The sequence below is a fragment of the Heterodontus francisci genome, chromosome 29, assembly GCF_036365525.1.
Source record: "Heterodontus francisci isolate sHetFra1 chromosome 29, sHetFra1.hap1, whole genome shotgun sequence".
NCBI lineage: Eukaryota > Metazoa > Chordata > Chondrichthyes > Heterodontiformes > Heterodontidae > Heterodontus > Heterodontus francisci.
The window spans coordinates 13,494,054-13,519,865 of record NC_090399.1 but is presented as its reverse complement, the minus strand read 5'-3'; the positions used below and the strand labels follow the sequence as shown (position 1 = coordinate 13,519,865).

Sequence of the window (25,812 nt, the reverse complement as noted above, 5' to 3'; positions counted from 1 at the left end):
ATGGAACAGAAGCTAGGCATCACCAGAACAGCATGGCTTCATAAATGTATCATTTCACAATCTTTGCAGTAACAATCATAAGCTGCAGGACTGGATTTAATTTCGACAATTTATAATCTTTAAAAAAGATAGTCTAATGAATGAGATTTAAAATAAATATACTAAATTAACAAGCCGACGCAAAGTTGCGGACCTGTCGGAGGACGGCTGAAAGTGGCGGGCAGTTTGAGAACTCGTGGTTTCATTTTTGCACAACCTGTACAGCTCTGCTAAATAACGAAAAATAAAACCAATATTGATTCGTCTAAGCGATTTCTGGAAAGCATACCTCAGGAGTAATAAAAAAACTCTGGAATTTCTGATAATTTCCAATATTGTAATCCGTTCCTATTTTTAATTAGGAAAATTCTGGTTACGCGCTATGGAGTCAATTGCAATTTTCCAACCCTGTTTACAAACACCGATCTGGCTCTTTGTGAATCCCTTGTGGCTCTGAAAAGAGCCTTTTTCTAATGTTTAAGAGGTTGATGAGGATTTGTTTCCCACTCAGGTGCTGAGCTGCAGCTTCGAGCAAGCTTGGCTTTCTTTCTCCGAGACGGAGATCTCCTCCCGAGCCGCTTTACAGCCCTCCTCCGGGCCTTTGGCTAATTTCCTGGGTTTTACCCGCTGGCGTTAGCCTTTCCCGGGGATCCTGGCCGCCTTCCTCCCCTTGGGGCTTCTCGGTTTCTGGCTCCCCCTCGCCCCCTTCCTGCTGCGGGCGGCGCCGGATTTCTTCATCCTCCTGGGCGCGATTCTCCTCTTGGGCTTCTTGGCGACGGCGGGTCTCTTGCCCGCCGCTTTCCCGGCCCTTTTCCTGCTGGAGGCGGTGATGTGCTCCCTCCTCGGCTTCTTCTCCACCCGGTCGGCCTCGTCCTTCTGCCCCTTTCTGAGCTTGAAGGAGCCCGAGGCGCCGCTGCCCGTGCTCTGCACCAGCGTGCCTTTATTCACCAGGCTCCGGAGCGCCTGCTTGAGCCGCCACTTGTTCCCGGCCACGTCGAAGCCGCTGAACGCCAGCATCTTCTTGAGAGCCGCCAGCGAGAGGCCGCGGCGCAGCTTGCTGGCCGCCACCGCCTCCAGGATCCGCTCGCACACGGTGGTACCTCTCCTCCTGGCCAGCTGCGGGGCCTTGGAGCCCTTCCTCTTCCTGGCCGGCAGGATGTCGCTCATGGCTGGGCTTCGGGAGCTTTTCCCTCTCTCTCTCTCTCTCTCTGTCGGGAAATGAAGAGTTTCCAGCAGCCGCCGCTATTTAACCGGGTGAGCCGGACGCTGCAGTGTCAAAGACAACTCCAGGGTCTCCCCCAGCCCCCAAGACCAGGACCTGGGGGGACATCTCAAACCCTTAAAATCTTCCCAAAAAACCAAACACATTTACACCGGGAGATCCCTTTTTAACAAACCGTGGACCAAGCTGAAGCCTTTCCAGACATTTTAATTCAGGACAGTTGTTCAAGTCTGGTTCTTATAACAAATTCACACAAAGGTCTCCTCCAGCTCAGCTTAAAACACCTGAAAACAAAACACACCAGAAAATTAAGCCGCCTTCTTACCAAAGTATATGTCACCTTAGAGCGATTCTATATTTCCAGAGGGGCTCTCTCTCTCTCCCCCCTTTAAAATCCTGCTGAAATCTCAACTTTTCATTAAACTTCTTAATTTTCCTCAAAAATTTGAGCGTTTCTCCATCTCTTCCACTGTGGGATATCTTGGGACGTGTTTTGACTTCAAATGCTATTTGTAAATGCAAGTTGTACAGATTTCCAATTTGGAAAATTTCGCCTTCTCATCCTTTGCTCCAAATCACGCTCAATAACCTCTTACCTCCCCATCATGTTCGTCTCTTCCTCGTACAATATCTTTAGGATCTAAACTCGGCGTCGCTTGATAATATTCTTAGATTCATATTTCCCCCCACTTTTCCCCCACCTACAATATTGGCGGTCCGGCAACAAAGATCTTCCCTGAATACCTGGATTTCAATATCAGAGTGAATTCTTCAACTGAAATCCTTGTTCTCAAGACATGTTGGAGTGAGAGTTCTTCATTGGGCGTCACTTGTCCCATTCCCCTGTGCATTTCCTAATGTCTTCATGCAATCTTGAGTCGAAGTAATAAGCGTGATATGAAACATATTTCATGACGAGAGCACACCGGGTGCAGTTTGGTTAGACCTTGAAAGATTAATTTGGCTGAAATCAGCGACTGCAAACGGAGATAAGAGGCTCTCATTGATGATTTAATTTGAAACTGGGACCCACCTTACATTAGACTACAGGGAGAGCACTCTCAGCAGAGTATTAAACCCAGGAAACGAAAAACTGTCTTGCAAGAAGCGATACAGTGGATCATCTACATCTATGGGCAAAAGTCCCCAGCTAGTTATCGGCTGCAGGTAGATGGTGGATTCATGCTTAACTATTGAGTTAACTCAGGAATCTGACATTGTCGTATTTTGCTAAGTTAGACACGATTAATAGCCCCACGTTCAGACCTTGTTAAGTGGCTCTTAAAAGAGCCGTTGGACGGTTTTCTACTGTCAAGTAATTGCAAGTTTCTTTCTGGGGCTCTACTTGGAGCTGGTGTATTTGGTGACCGCCTTTGTGCCCTCGGAGACGGCGTGCTTGGCCAGTTCCCCCGGCAGCAGGAGGCGGACGGCGCTCTGGATCTCCCTGGAGGAGATGGTCTGGCGCCTGGTGTAATGGACCAGGCGGGAAGCCTCGCAGGATATGCGCTCGAAGATGTCGTTGACGAAGGAGTTGATGACACTCATGGCCTTGGAGGAGATGCCCGTGTCGGGGTGGACCTGCTTCAGCACCTTGTAGATGTAGATGCTGTAGCTCTCCTTCCGGCTCCTCCGGTGCTTCTTGTCGCCCTTCCTGGACATTTTCATCGCCGTTTTCTTGGACCCTTTCTTGGAAACGGCGCCTTTGGCGCCGGCGGTCGTGGCACTGGTGGAAACAGCAGCGGTCGGCATTGCAAAACTCTTCAAATTCCCCTTGAACGTTGACGAGTTCATTAAAAAAAAAATGACACCCCCAGCTCCGCCCTGATGTACTCAGTTTTATGCTAATGAAGGATACCAAATCATCAATTCCAATTGACTAATCCTTAATGTACCCCATGTTCAGTCTGCACAAATCACGGTAAGATACCACTTAATTTTTTAGTTGTCAGGAGCCGCTGCCACGGGATCAAAATCCCGCAGCAAAGTTATATTTCGTTTAATTATTAAATCTCATTCCCTCATGTGACATGCCTTCAGGCCGTAAGCTAATGCAAAGTGAATTCATTCGAGCCACAAAGATCCCGGAGCTCCCCTACATAATCAAGTTAGACTGGTCCCAGAAACGGCGAAGGAGATTGCCGAAGAGTAAAATCCAGGTCATTTTCTATCCTCGCTCTCAGAAATGCCATTGTAGTAATAGCTATTTACTAAAAGCCGTCATTACATACCACACAAATATTGAACCGCAGCTACTTTGGCCTTTGAAATAAAGTTCTCAAGATCTGGGTATCACTGACGGTCAGTATTTATTGCCCATCCCTAATGCCCATCGAAATCTTGACGAGTTGCTGCAGTGCATCTTGTGGGTGATACACACTGGAGAGAGTGAAAGTTGAAGGTGGTGGAGGGGGTACCGATCATATGGGCTGCTTTCTCCTGGATGGTGTCGAGCTTCTTGAGTGTTGTTGGAACTGCACCCATCCAGACTATGGAGGGTATTCCATCACACTCCTGACTCGTGCCTTGTAGATGGTGGACAGGCTTTGACGAGATGAGTTACTCGCCGCAGTAAAAGTGAGAGTGAGGTAAAAGAAGGGGGCAGGATGCATTTATGGGGAGCATGAACTCCGACGAAATTCCAACTCATAGCTGCAGACAACTTCAATAACTGCGGACTATTTTTGCCATTATTTCATTCTCTGACTAATTTCAACATGCAGACCGTTTCTCGATGCCGGCAGCCTGTTCCAAAGGTCCAAAATGCTCAAGGGTGAAGATGCTTTGCTGTCAAAATTCTCGAGTTAATCTTCAAAATGTCAATCAATAAAGTTGGAACTGAAGCAACAATTATTCTGAAGCTGACATTTAGTGCATCATTTTAAGGGTGCGGTGACTCTAAAGTAGCATTTCAGCCAATAATAATATTTGTCCCCTTTTGCAACAGCACTAAAGTTTATTTATATTGATTTCTCTTTTTGAAGGTGGTGGTGGCTCTGAAAAGAGCCTTTTTTGTTCACTTTGATATATTTCACACTCGGATTCCGCCCTCAGGGTTTCCCGCCTTGGACGGTGCCCTCGGAACTGCTTTCCCCTCCCGGCTGTTGCTCGGCCTCCTGCCCACCGGGCGGACCGGCGTCTGGCGCCGGCTCCCTGGCTGCTTTCCTGGGCCGCCCGACCCCCCTCCGGGGACCGGTCCTGCCGCCGGTTCCCTTCGCGGCCTTTCGCCGGCCGCCGGCGGTGCCGTTCTTCTTCCGCCTGACCGGCTTGTTCTTCTCGGCGGGGATCCTCTTCTTCTCCCTCTTAGCGGTGCCGCCGCTGGCGGCCGCCCTCTGCTGCCCGCCCCGGGGGGCGGTGGCAGTGAGGGCCGGGCGGCTCTGAATGTCCTGGCGCTGCCGGTTGATCTTGAAGGAGCCCGAGGCCCCGGTGCCCGCCGTTTGCAGCAGCGAGCCTTCGTTCACCAGGTTCCGGACCGCCTGGTTCACCCGCGAGTTGATCCGCGGCACGTCGTAGCCGGCGGCCGACAGCGCCTTCTTGACGCCGGCCAGCGACAGGCCGCGACGCTCCCGGGAAGACGACACCGCTTCCAGGATGTGCCCGGCCATGGTGGGCGCGCCCACCTGCCGCAGCTTGGGCGGGACCCTCCGCTTCCTCGGCTTCCTGCCTCGGGTGGGGCCTTCGGCCAGATCACCCGAAGCCATTTGGTTGCTGCCGGCGGCGCCTTGCCTTCTCTTCCCCAGCGGCTGCTCCGCCCTCCTCGCCGCGGGGACCGAAGCTGCCGAGCGGGCGGCGGCGGCGGCGCCTTTTCAAAGCTCAAGGCGGACGTTTTAGAGGCGAGTCCTCCCACGGGCAGAGCCGGCGCGTGCTCCCAGGGAAGGGGCGCTTTGCAGCTTCCTCGCTGTGACTGCAAAATATATAGAATAATGTAAACGTCCCGTTTGCTTGCATATTTCAAATCTTAAATCCCACCATCACCCCTCACTCCCTGGACGCTTGCATCCATGATACGCACTAATGCAAACTAAACTTTCAATCCAATTGACACTCACCTTCTTGAACTGAAGTAGGCCAATATTTTTTCGAAAAGTCTTGCAATTTTATATCGCCTTTCAAGACGTTTCCAAGTATTTTTGAAGGTGTCTTCTTTGGCCTCCTTGGCTCGAGAGACAATGGGTAAGCGCCTGGAAGTGGTCAGTGGTTTGTGAAGCAACGCCTGGAGTGGCTATAAAGGCCAATTCTAGACTAACAGACTCTTCGATAGGTGCTGCAGATAAAGTTGGTTGTCGGAGCTGTTACACAGTTGGCTCTCCCCTTGCGCTTCTGTCTTTTTCCTGCCAACAGCTAAGTCTCTTCGACTCGCCACTCTTCAGCCCCGCCTTTATGGCTGCCCACCAGCTCTGGCGATCACTGGCAACTGACTCCCATGACTTGTGATCAATGTCACAGGACTTCATGTCGCGTTTGCAGGCGTCTTTAAAGCGGAGACATGGACGGCTGGTGGGTCTGATACCAGTGACGAGCTCGCTGTACAATGTGTCCTTGGGGATCCTGCCATCTTCCATGTGGCTCACATGGCCAAGCCATCTCAAACGCTGCTGACTCAGTAGGGTGTAATGCTGGGGATGTTGGCCGCCTCAAGGACTTCTGTGTTGGAGATACGGTCCTGCCACCTGATGCCAAGGATTCTCCGGAGGCAGCGAAGATGGAATGAATTGAGGCGTCGCTCTTGGCTGACATACGTTGTCCAAGCCTCGCTGCCGTAGAGCAAGGTACAGAGGACACAGTCTGGATACACTCGGACTTTTGTGTTCCGTGTCAGTGCGCCATTTTCTCACACTCTCTTGGCCAGTCTGGACATGGCAGTGGAAGCATTTCCCATGCGCTTGTTGATTTCTGCATCGAGAGACAGGTTACTGGTGATAACTGAGCCTAGGTAGGTGAACTCTTGAACCATTTCCAGAGCGTGGTCGCCGATATTGATGGATGGAGCATTTCTGATGTCCTGTCCCATGATGTTCATTTTCTTGAGGCTGATGGTTAGGCCAAATTCGTTGCAGGCAGCCGCAATCCTGTCGATGAGTCTCTGCAGACACTCTTCAGTGTGAGATGTTAATGCAGCAACGTCAGCAAAGAGGAGTTCCCTGATGAGGACTTTCCGTACTTTGGTCTTCGCTCTTAGACGGGCAAGGTTGAACAACCTGTCACCTGATCTTGTGTGGAAGAAAATTCCTTCTTCTAAAGACTTGAACGCATGTTGAGGGCAGCAGAGAGAAGAAGATCCCAAACTGTGTAGGTGTGAGAACACAGCCCTGTTTCACGCCACTCAGGATAGGAAAGGGGTCTGATGAGGCACTGCTATGCTGAATTGTGCCTTTCATTTTGTCATGTAATCATATGCAAGTGGAAATATAGAAACATGGAGTAACATTTCTTTTGGGGATGATTCTTAATAGTTTTGTCTGTATATTGACAAGTGAATCTTTATTTTGTTATTTGCTCTTCTGATTAATTTTTTGGATGGTAAAGTTACTGGTGAACAATGCACATACAGTGGCCCTAATACACATACAGTGGCTCTTGCATTCTGAAATCCCTGGAACTACTTTCAAAAGCAGAGGTTTTAGCTCAGATCACAATTGGAATATCATTTATTGCTGGCAGTTGCTCAAATATGAGGGTTAGGAGGAGAAACAGAGAGTAGCCAGTTGCCAGCCGTTATATTAAAGCTTTTTTTCTTAGTCCGCAATTACAACATTTAACTGGGTCTATGAAAGAGGTGTCGAGGCTGCATTCATCCAGGCTGCATCTAACTGAAGGCATTCTCCCTCCAGCAACTCAACCCCCAACCTACCCTTCATTCCACCATCCCTGTATCTTGTGAAAAGCCAGGTGAACTGAAAGCATCTCCCCATCCTGACTTGGAACTATATCACTTTTCCTTCACTGTTCCTGGTTCAAAATCCCTCCCTAATAGCACTGTGGGTGTACCTACACCACATGGACTGCAGCGTTTCAAGAAAGCTGCTCACCACCCCCTTCTCGAGGGCAATTAGGGATGGGCAACAAATGCTGGCCCATCCAGCAACAGCCACACCCCATAGAGTCATAGAGTTATACAGCACAGAAACAGGCCCTTCGGCCCATCGTGTTTGTGCCAGCCAACTATTTTAATCCCCTATTCCTGCACTTGGCCCGTAGCCTTGTATGCTATGGCATTTCAAGTGCTCATCTAAATACTTCTTAAATGTTGTGAGGGTTCCTACCTCCACCGCCTCTTCAGGCAGTGCGTTCCAGATTCCAACCACCCTCTGGGTGATAAAATGCTTCCTCAAATCCCCCCTAAACCTCCTGCCCCTTACCCTAAGTCTATGTCCCCTGGTTCTTGACCCCTCCGCTAAGAGAAAAAGTTTCTTCCTATCTAACCCAACAATGCCCCTCATAATTTTGTACACCTCAATCATGTCCCCTCTCAGCCTTCTCTGCTCTAAGGAAAACAACCCTAGCCTTTTAAGTCTCTCTTCATAGCTGAAATGCTCCAGCCCAGGCAACATCCTGATGAATCTCCTCTGCACCCTCTCCAGTGCAATCACATCCTTCCTATAGTGTGGTGCCCAGAACTGTACACAGTACTCCAGCTGTGGCCTAACTAGAGTGTTATACAGTTCCATCATAACCTCCCTGCTCTTATATTCTATGCCTCGGCTAATAAAGGCAAGTATCCCATATGCCTTCCTAACCACCTTATCTACCTGTGCTGCTGCCTTCAGTGATCTATGGACAAGTACACCAAGGTCCTTCTGACTTTCTGTACTTCCTAGTGTCCTACCATCCACTGTGTATTCCCTTGCCTTGTTAGTCCTCCCAAAATGCATTACCTCACACTTTTCAGGATTAAATTCCATTTGCCACAGCTCCGCCCATCTTACCAGCCCATCTATATCTCCATGTAATCTAAGGATTTTCTCCTCACGATTTACAACACCACCAATTTTCATGTCATCTGCGAACTTACTGATTATACCTCCTATATTCACGTCTAAATCATTAATGTACACTACAAACAGCAAAGGTCCCAGCACCGATCCCTGTGGTACGCCACTGGTCACAGGCTTCCAATCACAAAAACAGCCCTCGACCATCACCCTCTGCCTCCTGCCACTAAGCCAATTTTGGATCCAATTTGCCAAATTGCCCTGGATCCCATGGGCTCTTACCTTCTTACCCAATCTCCCATGCGGGACCTTATCAAAAGCCTTACTGAAATCCATGTATACTACATCTACTGCTTTACCCTCATCGACACATCTAGTTACCTCCTCAAAAAATTCAATCAAGTTAGTTAGACACCATCTCCCCCTGACAAAGCCATGCTGACTATCCCTGATTAATCCCTGCCCCTCCAAGTGGAGATTAATCCCGTCCCTCAGAATTTTTTCCAATATTTTTCCTACCACTGATGTTAGACTCACCGGCCTGTAATTGCCTGGTTTATCCCTACTACCCTTCTTGAATAATGGTACCACATTTGCTGTCTTCCAGTCCTCTGGTACCTCTCCTGTGGCTAGAGAGGATTTGAAAATTTGTGTCAAAGCCCCTGCTATCTCCTCCATTGCCTCACATAACAGCCTGGGATACATCTCATCTGGGCTGGAGGATTTATCTACTTTTAAGCCCGCTACAACAGCGAATATTTCCTCCCTTTCAATGTTAATATGTTCAAGTATATCACAATCCCCTCCCTGATCTCTACACCTACATCGTCCTTCTCCATCATGAATGCAGATGAAAAGCAATAATTTAAAACCTCACCTATGTCCTCTGGCTCCACACAAAGGTTGCCATGTTGGTCCCTAATGGGCTCTACTCTTTCCCTGGTTATCCTCTAACTCTTAATATACTTATAAAACGCCTTGGGATTTTCCTTTATCTTGCCCGCCAGTGTTTTTTCATGTCCCCTCTTCACTCTCCTAATTACTTTTTAAAGTGTCACCCTACACTTTATATTCTCCTTTAGTGCCTCCGCTGTTTGCAGCACTCTGAATCTGCCATAAGCCTCCTTTTTTTTCCTGATCCAGTCCTCTATATCCCTTGACATCCAGGGTTCCCTGGACTTGTTGGTCCTACTCTTCTTCTTAACGGGTACATGTTGGCTCTGAACTCTCACAATTTCCTCTCTGAATGACTCCCACTGATGCGCTGTAGACTTTTCTACAAGTAGCTGCTCCCAGTCCATTTTGGCCAGATTCTGTTTTATCATATTGAAATCAGCCTTCCCCTAATTCAGTACCTTTATTTCCGCTCGATCTTTGTCCTTTTCTATAACTACCTAAATCTTACAGAGTTATGGTTACTATCCCCGAAATGCTCCCCCACTGACACTTCTACCACTTGACTGGCTTCATTCCCTAGGATTAGATCCAGTACTGCCCCTTCTCTTGTAGGACTTCCTACATACTGGCTCAAAAAGCTCTCCTGTATGCATTTTAAGAATTCCACCCCTTTTAAGCCTTTTGCGCTAAGACTATCCAGTTAATATTGGGGACGTTGAAATACCCTACTGTTATTACCCTATTATTTTTACACCTATCAGAGATTTGCCTACATATCTGTTCCTCTATGTCTTCCTGACTGTTTGGAGGTCTGTAGTACACTGCCAGTCAAGTGATTGCCCCCTTTTTGTTTTCAGGTTCAACCCAAATAGCCTCATTTGAGGAACCTTCTAAGATGTCATCCCTCCTCACTGCAGTAATTGACTCCTTGATCAACAGTGCAATGCCACCTCCTCTTTTATCCCCTCACCTGTCGCGCCTGAAGATTCTATATCCTGGAATATTGAGCTGCCAGTCCTGTCCCTCCCTCAACCATGTCTCTGTGATAGCAATAATATCATAATCCCATGTGCTAAACAACGACCTCAATTCTTACTAGTTAGACTCCTTGTGTTGAAATAGATGCAATCCAACCTTGCATTTTTCCCTTGTGCCTTACCAGGTCTATATTCGCTCTGCCTTCCAGGCAGACTCACTTTCTGTTCTCACTACTGTACCTCCACTCTGTATCCCATACCCCTGCCAAATTAGTTTAACCCCCCCAGGGAACGAGGAAATCTCCCAGCAAGGATGCTCATGCCATTCCGGTTCAGGTGCAACCCGTCCAACTTGTACAGGTCCCACCTTTGGCAGAATCAGACCCAGTGATTCAGGAAACTAAAGCCCTCTCTCTTGCACCATCTGCTCAGCCATGAATTTATCTGCTCTATCCTCCTATTCTAATACTCACTAGCACGTGGCACCGGGAATAATCCAGAGATTACAACCTTAGAGGTCCTGCTTTTTAATCGGCTACCTAGCTCCCTAAATTCTTGTTGCAGGGCCGCATCCCTTTTTCTACCTATGGCGTCGGTACCGATGTGTCCCATGATCTCTGGCTGCTCACCCTCCCCCTGAACAAATCCCCAAAAAAAGGCAAACACGGAAGAAGAAAAAAGCAGTGGCACAATGAAATTGCTTGCTGGAAGGACCGAAACAGACTCTGAAACATAACAAAACTGGAGGGGCTTCAATAGAGCACAGCTCAAGGAGGCAAAACTGTGTCCATAACAAATCGACTAAATCGACTAGATCAACTCAATTTCTCCCTGCGCAGATGCTGCCTGACACTGCTGAGCATGTTGCAGCATTTGCTGTTTCTATTTCAGATTTCAGCATTTTGTTTTTGTCTTTGTGTAATTCCCTCCCTGGATGCGGTTCAATACCGGCTGCTTGAAAATAAGCGAGGATGTGTCATTTTCATCCTGACTCCACCCATTTATAGCTTCCCAACCAGGTCCGCAAGCATCGCATAAAAAGACTGTGCAGCTCCCATCACTGGCATACAATTCCATTGTTAATTGTTATTGATTGGTGCTTTGTTGTAGTTATGACTGGCAGAGGGAAAGGGGGCAAAGGACTGGGGAAAGGGGGAGCCAAGCGTCATAGGAAAGTTCTCCGAGATAATATCCAGGGTATCACCAAGCCTGCCATCCGCCGCCTTGCTCGCCGGGGCGGCGTCAAACGGATCTCCGGCCTCATCTACGAGGAGACCCGGGGTGTGCTGAAAGTTTTTCTGGAGAACATCATCAGGGACTCGGTCACCTACACGGAACACGCCAAACGCAGGACAGTCACTGCCCTGGATGTGGTGTATGCTCTGAAACGCCAGGGACGGACACTGTACGGATTCGGTGGTTAAGGGGCGGGGCGGGGGGGTGGGGAAATGAACAAGAATTAGGATAGTTTAAACAACAACAAAAAAGGCTCTTTTAAGAGCCACTCATTCAATCAGCAAGAGGGCTGGATAAGAGGGTTTGCACGTATAAAAACCGGTAATAATGACTGCGAAATTACAGATCATCAAGACTCGACTTGACATTGAACATTTCACTAGTCGGAACAATTAATCCTTATCCAGTTATTGAGCTAGAGGGTAGTTTCAAGCAGTCACAACAATAGATGATAGTTATAGAGCAATAGTGTGACCCAGCAGAAGGGAGATTGTCACCTATTCAAGTTAGCACTCAAGGCCCAAGGAAATGGTACATTGGGTAGTTGGAGACAACTCAAGTCTTGCTTCCAATGCATCTATTATTGGAATCACTTTGATTTTGTGCACAGAAAACACTCAACCGGGGTGGATATCTAGCAGGAAATGGATGGCGTTGGCACGTTTGCTGGTTCGAGTGGGGAGAGTGTAAAGGTGTGCATGATTCCGTGCCTCAGTTCGTTGGAAACATGCATTCAGGAATGCTTGTGCTGAGGTGAGCTTTGAATGTTTAATTGAAATGGTTGGGCATTAAGAATCTGCTGCGATAGAAACAGAAAGTGCTGGAAATACTGAGCGGGTCAGGCAGCATCTGTGGAGAGACAAGCAGAGTTAACGTTTCAGGTCTGTGACCTTTCAGCAGCACTGGCAAAGGTTAGAAAAGAATTAGGTCTTAAGCAAGCGAAGGGGGTTTGGGGTAGAGAACAATAGGGTGGGTGTGTGATGGGGCAGAGGGCAGGAGAGATTAAATAACAAAGCTGTCCAGGGACAAAGGCAAAGCGTGTGTTAATGCTTGTGAAAGACAAAGCATTAGTTCAGAGAGAGTGTTAATGGCAGAATAATGAGCAGCTCTGTCTACACGAAAAACAGGCGTTGTTTACAAATAAAATAATAAAAAAGAATAATGTAAAAAAGGCCAGTCATGCTCTGAAATTATTGAACTCAGTGTTCGGTCCGGCAGGCTGTAGCGTGCCGAATTGAAAGATCAGATGCTGCTCCTCGAGCTTGTGTTGATGTTCACTGGAATACTGCAGCAAGCCACGGACAGATATGTTGGCACGACAGCAGGAGTCTGTGTTGAAATAGCAAGCTCGGGGTCATGTTTTCCGACTGAGCAGAGGTGTTCCGCAAAGCAGTCACTCAATCTGCGTTTGGTCTCTCCAATGTAGAGGAGACCTCTATATATTCGATTGCAGGCTTGAATCGTGGATGATGTCCCGATAGCGTGGAGCAAGCGATAATCCCAGGTTTCCAAAATCCATCTGGCTAGTCTTGGTATTCCAACAAGAAGTTGCATTTATATAGCGCCTTGGACGTCCCAAAGAACTTCACAGGAATGTAATCAGACCCAATTTGACGCCGAGCCACCTAAGGAGATATTCGGATAGTAAGAGGTAGGTTTTAAGAAGGGTTTTATAGCAGAAATGAGCGGTGGCAGCTTTCAGGGTGCCTAACATCCAGCTGAATGATCTGTAGCAGATAAGTCATGCGCGACGTGTACCTTAATTGACTGGAAAATTGGGCGGGCTTCCTTGCACCTTTAGCCGCGCTGCACGAAAGCAATGTTTTGTGCCCAGACATTTACCCCTCTCTGACTCCCTGTGGTGGGGCACACAGCTCGCATGCCCTATAGATTCAGGACAACTTCCAATCGCTCTCCTGGCCAAGTGCCTTACGGGATTCCCAGCCCTCCCCCGGGGTCACCCTACCGATACTGAACGTATTGAATGCTTTTTTTCTCTCGAGTGTGCGCCCTCCCTGAAATCCAGCGGGAGATCCGCTTCGACAGTCAGGGCAGGCTAACGACTGGAAGCGGCAACCATATAGTTAGCGGTTCCTGATTGGTCAATTCACATCCCTTGTTCGCAAATCACGATGGACTCTTCACAGGTCCACCAATAGGAAAGTGACAGTTTCCGATTCCTCATTTGCGTACCCCTAGCTGTTAAATAACGCGCCCAGGGGTTTTTCTGCCTTCGGGGTCGAGTTGCTGGTCCCACCGCCAAGAGCTGCGCCAGGGTCCGAGGGCATGGCCCCCAAGAAGGGGCCAAAGAAAGTGGTGCCCCAGAAGCGGGCCAAAGGCGAGAGGAAGCGCAGGCGGGTACGGAAGGAGAGTTTCAGCATCTACATCCACAGGGTGCTGAAGCAGGTCCACCCCGGCAGCAGCATCTCTGCCGTGGCCATGAGCGTCCTCAACTCGTTCGTCAGCGACATCTTGGACTGCATCGTCTGCGAGGCCTCCCGCCTAGTCCACTATGGCAAAAAGCAGACCCTCTGCTCCAGGGAGATCCAGACCGCCGTCCGCCTCCTGCTGCCGGGGGAGCTGGCCAAGCACGCCATCTCCGAGGGCACAAAGGCGGTCACCAAGTACACCAGCTGCAAATAGGACTCGCGGTCGCTGAACCGCGCCGAGACGTTCAACTCAAAAAAAGGCTCTTTTCAGAGCCACCCACCGACATCCAAGGCGGGCTAGCCACAAGCTTCTCCGAGGGCACTTGCACATTGAGCTGGTGGGACTCTTCAGATGGGCTTTTGACTTCCAGAGCCGAGATGTAGCAATCCCGCCATCACCCTCCCCCTCCCCCCATGGCCGAATAGCCGGTTTGATGTTATCAGTTAATTTGCAATGACTTATTCTGTCAGATAAACTAAATTATATGCCCGTCTGTACTCGTTGATTTGGCTCAATTGGGGGGGGGGGCATCGGGCATCACATATCCGCTTCTGCTGTCCTCCCAACTCCCTTGGAGGGGTTAAGGCAAAACTGAGCAGGGTCACTGACCTGAAACGTTAACCCTGCTTCTCTCTCCACAGATGCTGCCAGACCTGCTGAGTATTTCCAGCACTTTCTGTTTTTATTTCAGATTTTCAGCATCTGCAGTATTTTGCTTTTGTTTTAGTCGGCAATAAGTAACTTTGGGCAAACTTTGAGGCTTCAAGGTGACGTTAGATAAGTACACGAGGGGAACCGGAATAGGATATGTTGATGGGCTGAGATGAAGTAAATGGAATAGGCGGAGGCTTGTGCGGAGCATAAACACTGGCATTGACCGATTGGGCAGAATGGGCTATTTCTGTAAAAATCCACACCTTTAGCCAGTCAAAATTTGGGGGAGGGGAGCTTAACGATTGATGGATTAGATCTAGCACTTCGAATTTCCACGGGTTTTACATCTTTACGGATTCAAACAAGTCCTGAGCTATGAAATAAAAGTGGATCAATACAATTGTTTTGATTGAATTTAACATTTTGAAAGGAATGCGTAATGTGATTGCACCCTGATCGTTTTGAAATCATAGGGATGAAAACAAAGAATAGTCGCTCTTCCTCTCCATGTATTCACCCTTTTCCTTAGAAAGGTAATTTCCCCTTATCCTTCCGACTATTGCCCCTTACAAGTACTTACACAAAAAATAAAGGCCGTTGACTAAAGCCTGGCTCGGGTGTAAAATTAAAACCCGACCCGGGCCCAACGAGACCACAGCCAACCTGAACCCCACCCGGGCCCAAGTCCTTGAATTCTTTTTTCACTCCCGACCCGACCCAACGCGAATATCGTTCATCCATTCTGGCAGCGGGCTATTCCTGCAGATGGAGTTGTGGGGAATCATTGATAAGCCTGATCCCGTGACTTCCCGGAAGCAGCACCGTCCAGCCTGATCCCACCCGAGCCAGAATGCTGGACTCGGAATATAGACCAGACCCGACCCAAGCCCGATGGCATGGAGAGAAGATTGGCTAGCCAACAGGAAACAGAGAGTAGGCATAAATGGGTCATTTTCTGGTTGGCAAGATGTAACGAGTGGTGTACTACAGGGATCTGTTCTGGGGCTTCAACTTTTTACAATTTATATAAATGACTTAGAAGAAGGGACTGAAGGTATGGTTGCTAAATTTGCTGATGACGCAAAGATAGGTAGGAAAGTAACTTGTGAAGAGGACATAAGGAGGCTACAAAGGGATATAGATAGGTTAAGTGAGTGGGCAAAGACCTGGCAAATGGAGCATAATGCGGGGAAGTGGGAAATTGTCCACTTTGGCAGGAAGAACAAAAAAGAAGCATATTCTCTTGATTGCAGAGCTCTGAGATGCAGAGGGATCTGGGTGTCCTAGTGCATGAATCGCAAAAGGTTAGCATACAGGTATAGCAAGTAATTCGGAAAGCTAGTAGAATGTTATCGTTTATTGCGCGGGGAATTGAATACAAAAGTAGGGAGGTTATGCTTCAGCTATAAAGGGCATTGGCAAGACCACATCTGGAGTACAGTGTACAGTACTGGTCTCCTTATTTAAGGAAGGATGTAAGTGTGTTGGAGGAAGTACAGAGAAGGTTTACTAGACTAATACCTGGAATGGGTCGGCTGTCTTATGAGGAAAGATTGGACAGGTTTGTCTTGTATCTGCTGGAATTGATTGGACTTGATTGAAACATATAAAATCCTGAGGGGTTTTCACAGGGTGGATTTGGAAAGGATGTTTCTCCTTGTGGAGAATCTTGAACCACGGGTCACTGTTTAAAAATAAGGGGTCGCCCATTTAAGACAGAGATGAGGAGAAATATTTTCTCTCAGAGGGTACGAGTCTTTGGAATTCTCTTCCTCAATAGGTGATGGAAGTAGAGTCTTTGAATATTTTTAAGGGAGAGATAGATAGATTCTTGATAAGCAAGGGGGTGGAAGGTTATCGGGGGTAGGTGGAAATGTGGAGTAATCAGTTCAGCCATGAGCTTATTAAATAGCGGAGCAGGCTCGAGGGGTCAAGTGGCCTACTCCTGTTCCTAATTCATATGTTCGTATGAATGCTGGACTCGGAATATCGACCCGACCCGAACCCGACATGTAGTCGGGTCTCGACGGGTTCGGGTTGGGTAGCCAGGCTTTACTCTTGATTCTCAAATTGTCCACCGCCTGAAAAATCCTGGGATAATTCATGCTTGGCAATTTGACATTTCCCACGGCTGTTTGACTGCTTGTCGTTCTCTTCATTACGCAGCTCTGAAACTCTGCTCCTGATCATTCTAGTGATTCTCATCTCTTCCATAGCTAGGGTCATCTCCATGATACCCAGTTTCTGCTCTTGTACCAAATATTCCATTAAAACCTTTCTGATTCTCAGGTCTAATTCCACCCACGATTATCCCAATATCTGGGATTGTTTTCAACCCTCCCCAACAGAGTGCAACAAGAATGACGGTTGTCCACTTAATCATTCCTTTCTACACCTCCAGCCTCCCTCATTATGTTTTAGCCTTTAATGTTCGAACTATTGTGTCAATTGTTCTTCTGATTTTCCTCTCGTTGCCACAATTTCCTAAATACACCATCATAAACACCATTTCTCTTCCTTGCCCAGCCTGTGTTGAAATCAAGATTTCATGCATCTCTCCTTACTTTAACCCATCTTTTCCCAGAACAATAAAACTGGAATTCCTCACTCTCCAGTCTCCCTTTTCTCTTACCGTCTCCCTTTCCCCTTACTGTCTCCAGATTTTAAACACTGAACCTAATTCGTCTTGCTTTCTCTTCAATGCTTTTCAACCTCACAGGGTGTATTATCTCACCCAGTTCAGTCAGGCTGAACATAATGAACATAATTAACAGAAAGAAAGTTAATTATAGGTAAGTGGAAAGCATAACATGGACAGAGAGCTGAAAGGGAAATATTTGAAGCAAATAACTTTCTCATTCCAAGTGAACAGATTAAGAATATGAGAATCCCAGCAAGTATGACACAGCGGGAGCATCTAGTTTGAGAACATCGAGTAGAAACACTGAGGGCAATTTTAACCTTACTCATCAGGAGGGAATCTCATGAGATCGGGTGCAATGCCAGTTTTACACTCCTGCCTTGTATTACTCATTGACTTCAATGGAGAGTAAACATTCTTGTAAATCCTTGTTGTACCCTCTCCAGTGCCTCGATGTATTTTTTTATATTGTGGCATCCAGAATTGCATGTAATACTTCATGTGTGGTCTAACAAAGTTTAGTTTCTTTAATTTTCAATGATACCTTTCTAGAAATAAACCCCAGTGCTTGGTTTGCTTTTTTATGGCCTTGTTTGCCTGTATTGCTACTTTTAGTGATTTGTGTGTTCGTGCTACCTTTCCTCCTTTACTCCATTTAGATTCTTATTTTAAGTAATACGCAAATTCCTTATTTTTCTCACCAAAATGCAATATCTCACATTAATTTGTGTTGAAAGTCATTTGACAATTATAACCTTGCCAGCGACACTCACAGTCATGACTGAATGGAAAATAAAGGATGCTGACAAAATATTGGCAGAAGCGGAGATGGTAGAGGTAATTGATGACAGGCAGGATATTCTAGAAAGGCTGCCTATGCTTAGAGTGGATAAGCTGCCTGGTCCAGATGGCCTGCATCCCAGTTTGTTAAAGGAATTGGGGTGTGGAGATAATGGAAGGGCTTCCAAACTTCCCTAGAAATAGGGGAGGTGCCAGAGGATTAGAGAGTGGCAAATGTGACACCCTTATTCAAGAAAGAGTGGAAGGACCTCCCTGGTAACTACAGGCCGGTCAGTTTAACAATAGTGGTAGGTAAGGTTCTACAAAAATAATCAGGAGAAAAAATCAACAGGCACTTGGGGAGGTTTGGAGAGGTTTGAGTTAATTAAGGAGATCCAGCACAAATTTATAAAAGGCAGATCGTGCTTGACTAATGTAACTGAATTTTTGATGAAGTAACTGAGAAGGTTGATGAAAGGAACTCAGAAATAGGAAGGGTGCGGTAACAATGTTGGGGCTGTACTACAGGCCTCCCAACAGCGAGCGTGAGATAGAGGTACAAATATGGAAACAAATTATGGAAAGATGTAGGAGCAACAGGGTGGTGGTGATAGGAGATTTTAATTTTCCCAACATTGACTGGGATTCACTTAGTGTTAGAGGTCTAGATGGAGCAGAATTTGTAAGGAGCATCCAGGAGGGTTTTCTAGAGCAGTATGTAAATAGTCCAACTCGGGAAGGGGCCATACTGGACCTGGTGTTGGGGAATGAGCCCGGCCAGGTGATTGAAGTTTCAGTAGGGGTCTACTTTGGGAATAGTGATCACAATTCCATAAGTTTTAGAATACTCATGGACAAAGACGAGAGTGGTCCTAAAGGAAGAGTGCTAAATTGGGGGAAGGCCAACTATACCAAAATTCGGCAGGAGCTGGGGAATGTAGATTGGGAGCAGCTGTTTGAAGGTAAATCCACATGTGATATGTGGGAGGCTTTTAAAGAGAGGTTGATTAGTGTGCAGGAGAGACATGTTCCTGTGAAAATGAAGGATAGAAATGGCAAGATTAGGGAACCATGGATGACAGGTGAAATTGTGAGACTAGCTAAGAGGAAAAAGGAAGCATACATAAGGTCTAGGCGGCTGAAGAAAGACGAAGCTTTGAAAGAATATCGGGATTGTAGGCGCAATCTGAAATCAGGAATTAAGAGCGCTAAAAGGGGCCATGAAATATCTTTAGCAAACAGGGTAAAGGAAAATCCCAAAGCCTTTTATTCATATATAAGGAGCAAGAGGGTAACCAGAGAAAGGATTGGCCCACTCAAGGACAAAGGAGGAAAGTTATGCGTGGAGTCAGAGAAAATCGGTGAGATTCTAAATGAGTACTTTGCATCGGTATTCACCGAGGAGAGGGACATGACGGATGTTGAGGTTAGGGACAGATGTTTGATTACTCGAGGTCAAGTCGGCATAAGGAGGGAGGAAGTGCTGGGTATTCTAAAAGGCATTAAGGTGGACAAGTCCCCAGGTCCGGATGGGATCTATCCCAAGTTACTGTGGGAAGTGAGAGAGGAAATAGTTGGGGCCTTAACAGATATCTTTGCAACATCCTTAAACACGGGTGAGGTCCCGGAGGACTGGAGAATTGCGAATGTTGTCCCCTTGTTTCAGAAGGGTAGCAGGGATAATCCAGGTAATTATAGACCGGTGAGCCTGACGTCAGCTGCTGGAGAAGATACTGAGGGATAGGATCTATTCCCATTTGGAAGAAAATGGGCTCATCAGTGATAGGCAACATGGTTTTGTGCAGGGAAGGTCATGTCTTACCAACTTAATAGAATTCTTTGAGGAAGTGACAAAGTTGATTGATGAGGGAAGGGCTGTAGATGTCATATACATGGACTTCAGTAAGGCGTTTGATAAGGTTCCCCATGGTAGGCTGATGGAGAAAGTGAAGGCGCATGGGGTCCAAGGTGTACTAGCTAGATGGATAAAGAACTGTCTGGGCAACAGGAGACAGAGAGTAGTAGTGGAAGGGAGTTTCTCAAAATGGAGACGTGTGACCAGTGGTGTTCCACAGGGATCCGTGCTGGGACCACTGTTGTTTGTGATATACATTAATGATTTGGAGGAAAGTATAGGTGGCCTGATTAGCAAGTTTGCAGACGACACTAAGATTGGTGGAGTAGCAGATAGTGAAGGGGACTGTCAGAGAATACAGCAGAATATAGATAGATTGGAGAGTTGGGCAGAGAAATGGCAGATGGAGTTCAATCAGGGCAAATGCGAGGTGATGCATTTTGGAAGATCCAATTCAAGAGTGAACTATACAGTAAATGGAAAAGGCCTGGGGAAAATTGATGTACAGAGAGATTTGGGTGTTCAGGTCCATTGTTCCCTGAAGGTGGCAACGCAGGTCAATAGAGTGGTCAAGAAGGCATACGGCATGCTTTCCTTCATCGGACAGGGTATTGAGTACAAGAGTTGGCAGGTCATGTTACAGTTGTATAAGACTTTGGTTCGGCCACATTTGGAATACTGCGTGCAGTTCTGGTCGCCACATTACCAAAAGGATGTGGATGCTTTGGAGAGGGTGCAGAAGAGGTTCACCAGGATGTTGCCTGGTATGGAGGGCGCTAGCTATGAAGAGAGGTTGAGTAGATTAGGATTATTTTCATTAGAAAGGCGGAGGTTGAGGGGGGACCTGATTGAGGTGTACAAAATCATGAGAGGTATAGACAGGTTGGATAGCAAGAAGCTTTTTCCCAGAGTGGGGGATTCAATTACTAGGGGACACGAGTTCAAAGTGAAAGGGGAAAAGTTTAGGGAGGATATGCGTGGAAAGTTCTTTACGCAGAGGGTGGTAGGTGCCTGGAACGCGTTGCCAGCGGAGGTGGTAGACGCGGGCACGATAGCGTCTTTTAAGATGTATCTAGACAGATACATGAATGGGCAGGAAGCAAAGAGATACAGACCCTTAGAAAATAGGCGACATGTTTAGATAGAGGATCTGGATCGGCGCAGGCTTGGAGGGCCGAAGGGCCTGTTCCTGTGCTTTAATTTTCTTTGTTCTTTGAATGTAATGCAAGTTTTCTATATGGATTTTAAGAAAGCATTTGACAAAGTACCAAAAGGCTGGTTAACAAAATTGAGGCTCATGGAATAGGAGGGCTTAAGGACAGAAAGCAGCATGTCGTCATCAATGGTTGTTTTTCAGATTGGAGATGGTTGACCGTGGTGTTCCTCGAGGGTCAGTAGTGGGACCATTGCTTTTTTTGATGTACATAAATGACTTGGATATTGGAATACAGAGTACAACTTCAAAATTTGTGGATGATTCCAAATTTGGAGGTGTGGCAAACAATGAAGATGATATCAATCAATAGATAGACTAGCAGAATCACCAGACAAGTGGCAGATGAAATTTAATACAGAGAATTGTGAGGTGATGCATTTTTGCAGGAGGGATAGGGAGAGGTAATATAGACTTAATGGCACAGTTCTAAAGCAAGTGCAGGAACAGAGAGACCTGGGGGTGCATGTGCTTAGATCTTTGTAGTTGGCAAGACATATTGAGAGAATGGTTAGTAAAACATATGGGATCTTGGACTTCATAAATGGAGGTATTGATTAACTGATTTTTAATGATCCTAATATAGACTGGGATAATGATAGTGGAAAGGACAGAGAGGGGCAAGAGTTTATGCAGTATGTTCAGGAGAATTTTCTACATCTGTATGTTTCTGGTCCAATGAGGAAGGAAGCATTTATGGATCTGGTTCTGGGGAATGAGTTGGGTCATATGGATCAAGTGTCAGTAGGGGAAAATTTAGGGGACAGTGATCATAGTAGCATAAGGTTTAGGTTTGCTATGAAAAAGGACAAGGAGTAATCCAGAATAAAAATAATGAATCGGATGGGGGCTGATTTTAAAGGGGTGAAAACAGGTCTGGCCCAGGTAAATTAGAAGCAAAGATTGACAAAACTGTAGGGGAGCAATGGGCTGCTGAGGTCATAGTTCAAGTTCAGTTGAGGTACAATCCCACGAGAGGTAAAAGTAGGACAAACAAAGCCTAAGCTCCATGAATGGTGAAAGAGATAGCCATTAAGATGAAGCAGTAAAAGGGTGCGCATGTCAAGTTGATAATACAAAGGTGAACCAGGCTGAATATAGAAAGTTCAGAGGGGAAGTGAAAAAAGAACTGAGAAGCAAAGAGAGAGTATGAGAAGAGACAGGTAGTTAACATAAAAGGGAATGCAAAAGTGTTCTATAGATATATACATAGTAAAAAGGTGGTAAAAGAAGTGGGCTGATTAGCGACCAAAAGGGGATTTACATATTGAGGCAGGGGTCATGGCTAATGTATTAAAGGAGTAATTTGCATCTGTCTTTACCAAAGAACATGATGCTGCCCAAGTCATAGCGACCCTGGATTGGCTAAAAATGGATAAAGAGGATGTATTAGAAAGCCTGGTTGTAGTTAAAAGTTGATTAGTCACCAGGACTAGGTCAGATGTATCCGAGGATACTGAGGGAAGTAAGGGTGGAAATTACCGAGACACTGGCCATGATCTTCCAATCCTCCTTGGATATGGGGGGTGGTGTCAGAAGACTGGAGGATTGTAAATGTTACACACTTGTTCAAAAAAGAATGTAGTGATAAGCCCAGCAACTACAGGCCAGCCAGTTTAACCTCAGTGGTGGGAAAGCTTTTAAAAATGATAATCTGGGGAAAAAATTAACAGTCATTTGGACGAATGTGGATTAATTAAGGGAAGTTAGTTTGTTAAGGGTAAATTGTGTTTAACTAACTTCATTGAGTTCTTTGAGGGAACAGAGAGGGTTGATGAGGGTATTGTAGTTGATGTGGTGTATATGGTGCTTGATAAAGTGTTACATAACAGGCTTGTCAGCAAAGTCAAAGCCCATGGAATAAAAAGGACAGTGGAAACAAGGATATGTAGTTAGCTGAGAGACAGGAAACAACATTGTGTGAGCAGTTGATTTTTTTTTTGGACTGGAGGAAGGTATCTAGTGGGGTTTCCCAGGGGTTAGTAATAGGACCTCTGCATTTCTTGATCTATATTAATGACCTAGACGTGGGTGTGCAGGGTGGATGACACAAAACTTGGAAGTATTGTGAACTGTGAGAAGGATAGTGAGAGACTGCAAGAGGGTGCAGACAGGTTGGTGGTATAGGTGGACACGTAGCAGATGAAATTTAACACAGAGATGTGTGAATTGGTAGATTTTGGAATGAGGAGAGAAAATATAAAATGAAGAATACAATTCTAAAGGAGGTGCAGGAGCAGAGGAACCTGGGAATATATGTGCACAAATCACTGAAGGTGGCAGGGCAGGTTGAGAAAGTAGTTAATAAGGTATATGGGATCAAGGGCTTTATAACTAAAGGCACAGAGTACAAAAGCAAGGAAGTTATGGTGCACCTTTATGAAACACTTGTTCAGCCTCAACTGGCATATTGTGTCCCGTTTTGGGCACCACACTTCAGAAAGGGCCTGAAGGCTTTCAAAAAGATGCAGAAAAGACTTACGAAAATGGTTCCAGGGATGAGGGACTTCAGCTACATGGATAAATTGGAGAAACTGGGGCTGTTCCCCTTAGAAAAGGTTGAGAGGAGGTTTGATCGAGGTGTTCAAAATCATGCGGCTCCTCGACAGAGTCGATAGGGAGAAACTGTTCCCATTGGCAGAAGGGTCGAGATTTAAGGTGATCGGGTGAAAGAACCAAAGGCTGCTCCGCTATTTAATAAGATCATGGCTGATCTGATTGTAACCTCAACTTCACATTCCCGCCTACCCCCAATAACCTTTCACCCCCTTGCTTATCAAGAATCTATCTAGCTCTGCCTTAAAAATATTCAAAGACTCTGCTTCCACTGCCTTTTGAGGAAGAGAGTTCCAAAGACTCTCAACCCTCTGAGAAAATTTTTTTTCGAGTCTGCACTGCCATTCAATACGATCATGGCTGATTTTCTGCCTCAACGCCACTTTCCTGCCTGCTCTCCACATCCCTCGATTCCCTAACCAAAACTTTGTCTATCGCAGCCTTAAATATATTCAACAATGGAGCATTCACTACCCTCTGGGGGAGAGAATTCTAAAGATTCACAAGCTTTTAAATGAAGAAATTTCTTCTCATCTCAGTCCTAAATGATCAACCACTTATCCTGAGACTCTGGGAATTTCCTTATCACTTTTGTCTTTTGTGGATCTGCTCTAATACCTGGTCCAACTATTATATGTCCAAGAAACTTTACCATTGGCTGCAAAAGAACACATCTTTCATTCAATGTGAGACCCTCTTCTTCCAATCTTCACAGTACAGCTCTCACTCTCGTATTGTGTTCCTTTTGATTGGCCCCATGGATTAGGACATCATCCACATGGCAAACAATTCCGTCCAATCCTTCGAGAATCCTCGACATTGTCCTTTGAAAGATCTCAGGCACTGATGTTATTCCAAATGGTAATGTTAAAATAGAATCTTCCAAATGGTGTTATAAATGTTGTTAGAAGCTTCGGTTCCTCATCTAAGGGTAATAGCAAAAATCTGCTGTTTGCGTCCAATTTGGTAAAAACTGAGCTCGTCCCTAGCGTTGCCAAACTCTCATCTACTGATGACATTGGATGCATTTCTCTTTCTACTGCCTTTTTCAATTATGTGAGGTCCACACAAATTTGAATTGAACTGTTAGATTTTTTTCACTGGTATATTACCTGAGCACCATCCTGTGGGTTTTGTTACAGGTGAAAGGACTCCTTGTTCTGTCATTAATGCAACTTCCTTTTTAACTTTCAAAGTGACTCCTGACAACGCCCGCTGATGTCATCAGAGTGCGCCAAGCTGCGCACATGCGCAGCTACAGCTTGCCAGGACTAAGTGGTGCATGCACGGGATGACGTCATCGCGTATCCACGCCTGGTCCATCTTTGCACATGCGCAATAAGCATCAGTGGGTATCCAGCCGCCCCCCCCGGCCCCACTCGGCTGAAGGAATGGCTGAATGGGAGACTTTGAGGCTGGAGCTCGATCCCCGTCACTCGCTCTGGAACCACTGGCCACTCTCCCCCCTCTACAACTCGCTCCAGGCCTCGATGCTTCCTCCCCTCAGCCGCTCGCTCCAGATCTCACTCCTCGCTGCTCCCCCCACCCCACCCCACCCCCACTCCCCTGGCTGATTGTTCACCGCTCCTCACCACCCCGCTCTCCGCCCCCACCCCTCCCCACCAGCCACTAGCTCTGGGCCGCATCCTTTCCCTCCAGTTAGTATCCAAGCACTACATAGCATATTACTGGGCTTCCATCCAACTTAGTGTAAGGTTAGTTTGTTCGAACAATCTAAACATAAGCATTTCCTGTGATAAATTGAGCAGCGCCATCTTTAATCCTGGCAGCCAGCTGAATGTCGCAGACACCGACGTTCCAGTTGAAGAGCCTGCATTTGCGAATGTGCAAGTACTGCACCACCTAGTGGTTGTGTTGTCAGCAAACGCAGCCTTTTACTTTATACAGAAGTGGATGTGGGACTTTCCTAGGTGTGGACAAACACACTGGCTGTATTTCCTTCCTTAGAATAACACAATAGCCATTTTTAATTTCCCCAACCCTCTAAATAATTTTGAAAAGTCGGCTCTAAAATTTCAAGGCTGGACTTCCTTACATTCGAGCTCCTCCACTCCATGGGCTAAATTTTAAGAAGCCCTCGAAGTCGGGATCCATGGCCGGAGGAGGCGGGGGGGGGGGGGGGGGGGAGGTGGTGGGGTGGTGAACATGACCCCAGTTACAGTTACAGAGATACAGCACTGAAACAGGCCCTTCGGCCCACCGAGTCTGTGCCGAACATCAACCACCCATTGATACTAATTCTACGCTAATTCCATATTCCTACCACATCCCCACCTGTCCCTATATTTCCCTACCACCTACCTATACTAGGGGCAATTTATAATGGCCAATTAACCTATCAACCAGCAAGTCTTTTGGCTTG

General features: G+C 46.6%; 5 protein-coding genes across 5 annotated transcripts; 2 read left to right on the top strand and 3 right to left on the bottom strand.

Annotated features, from left to right (window-relative positions):
• Positions 1-546: 546 nt before the first annotated feature.
• On the bottom strand, positions 547-1,206 carry LOC137345691 (histone H1.11R-like). The gene has a single exon (XM_068008955.1). The coding sequence runs from the start codon at positions 1,204-1,206 to the stop codon at positions 673-675; it is 534 nt and encodes a 177-aa protein (XP_067865056.1). The 3' UTR covers positions 547-672.
• A 274-nt stretch (positions 1,207-1,480) lies between these two features.
• LOC137346140 (histone H2B, gonadal-like) lies at positions 1,481-3,052 on the bottom strand. The gene has a single exon (XM_068009465.1). It carries the CDS (start codon positions 3,050-3,052, stop codon positions 2,603-2,605), a length of 450 nt encoding a protein of 149 aa, XP_067865566.1. The 3' UTR covers positions 1,481-2,602.
• A 1,253-nt stretch (positions 3,053-4,305) lies between these two features.
• Positions 4,306-11,141, bottom strand: LOC137345689 (histone H1-like). Its single transcript, XM_068008954.1, has 3 exons — positions 11,013-11,141; positions 10,649-10,700; positions 4,306-5,060 (listed from the first exon to the last, which is right to left on the bottom strand). Exons 1-3 carry the CDS (start codon positions 11,139-11,141, stop codon positions 4,309-4,311), a joined length of 933 nt encoding a protein of 310 aa, XP_067865055.1. The 3' UTR covers positions 4,306-4,308.
• Positions 11,142-11,176: 35 nt separating this feature from the next.
• On the top strand, positions 11,177-11,488 carry LOC137345940 (histone H4-like). The gene has a single exon (XM_068009186.1). The coding sequence runs from the start codon at positions 11,177-11,179 to the stop codon at positions 11,486-11,488; it is 312 nt and encodes a 103-aa protein (XP_067865287.1).
• A 2,098-nt stretch (positions 11,489-13,586) lies between these two features.
• On the top strand, positions 13,587-13,943 carry LOC137345939 (histone H2B 7-like). The gene has a single exon (XM_068009185.1). The coding sequence runs from the start codon at positions 13,587-13,589 to the stop codon at positions 13,941-13,943; it is 357 nt and encodes a 118-aa protein (XP_067865286.1).
• Positions 13,944-25,812: the final 11,869 nt, after the last annotated feature.

What these genes read in the sequence shown, in the direction of transcription:
- LOC137345691 (XM_068008955.1), bottom strand. Translation starts at nt 1,206, where the DNA reads ATGAGCGACATCCTGCCGGCCAGGAAGAGGAAGGGCTCCAAGGCCCCG.
- LOC137346140 (XM_068009465.1), bottom strand. Translation starts at nt 3,052, where the DNA reads ATGAACTCGTCAACGTTCAAGGGGAATTTGAAGAGTTTTGCAATGCCG.
- LOC137345689 (XM_068008954.1), bottom strand. Translation starts at nt 11,141, where the DNA reads ATGGAATTGTATGCCAGTGATGGGAGCTGCACAGTCTTTTTATGCGAT. An exon ending in CGCTTATTTTCAAGCAGCCG is followed by an intron (nt 10,701 to 11,012) that starts GTATTGAACCGC and finishes GGATTTGTTCAG; the next exon opens with GGGGAGGGTGAGCAGCCAGA. An exon ending in CATCGGTACCGACGCCATAG is followed by an intron (nt 5,061 to 10,648) that starts GTAGAAAAAGGG and finishes AGCTTTGAAAAG; the next exon opens with GCGCCGCCGCCGCCGCCCGC.
- LOC137345940 (XM_068009186.1), top strand. Translation starts at nt 11,177, where the DNA reads ATGACTGGCAGAGGGAAAGGGGGCAAAGGACTGGGGAAAGGGGGAGCC.
- LOC137345939 (XM_068009185.1), top strand. Translation starts at nt 13,587, where the DNA reads ATGGCCCCCAAGAAGGGGCCAAAGAAAGTGGTGCCCCAGAAGCGGGCC.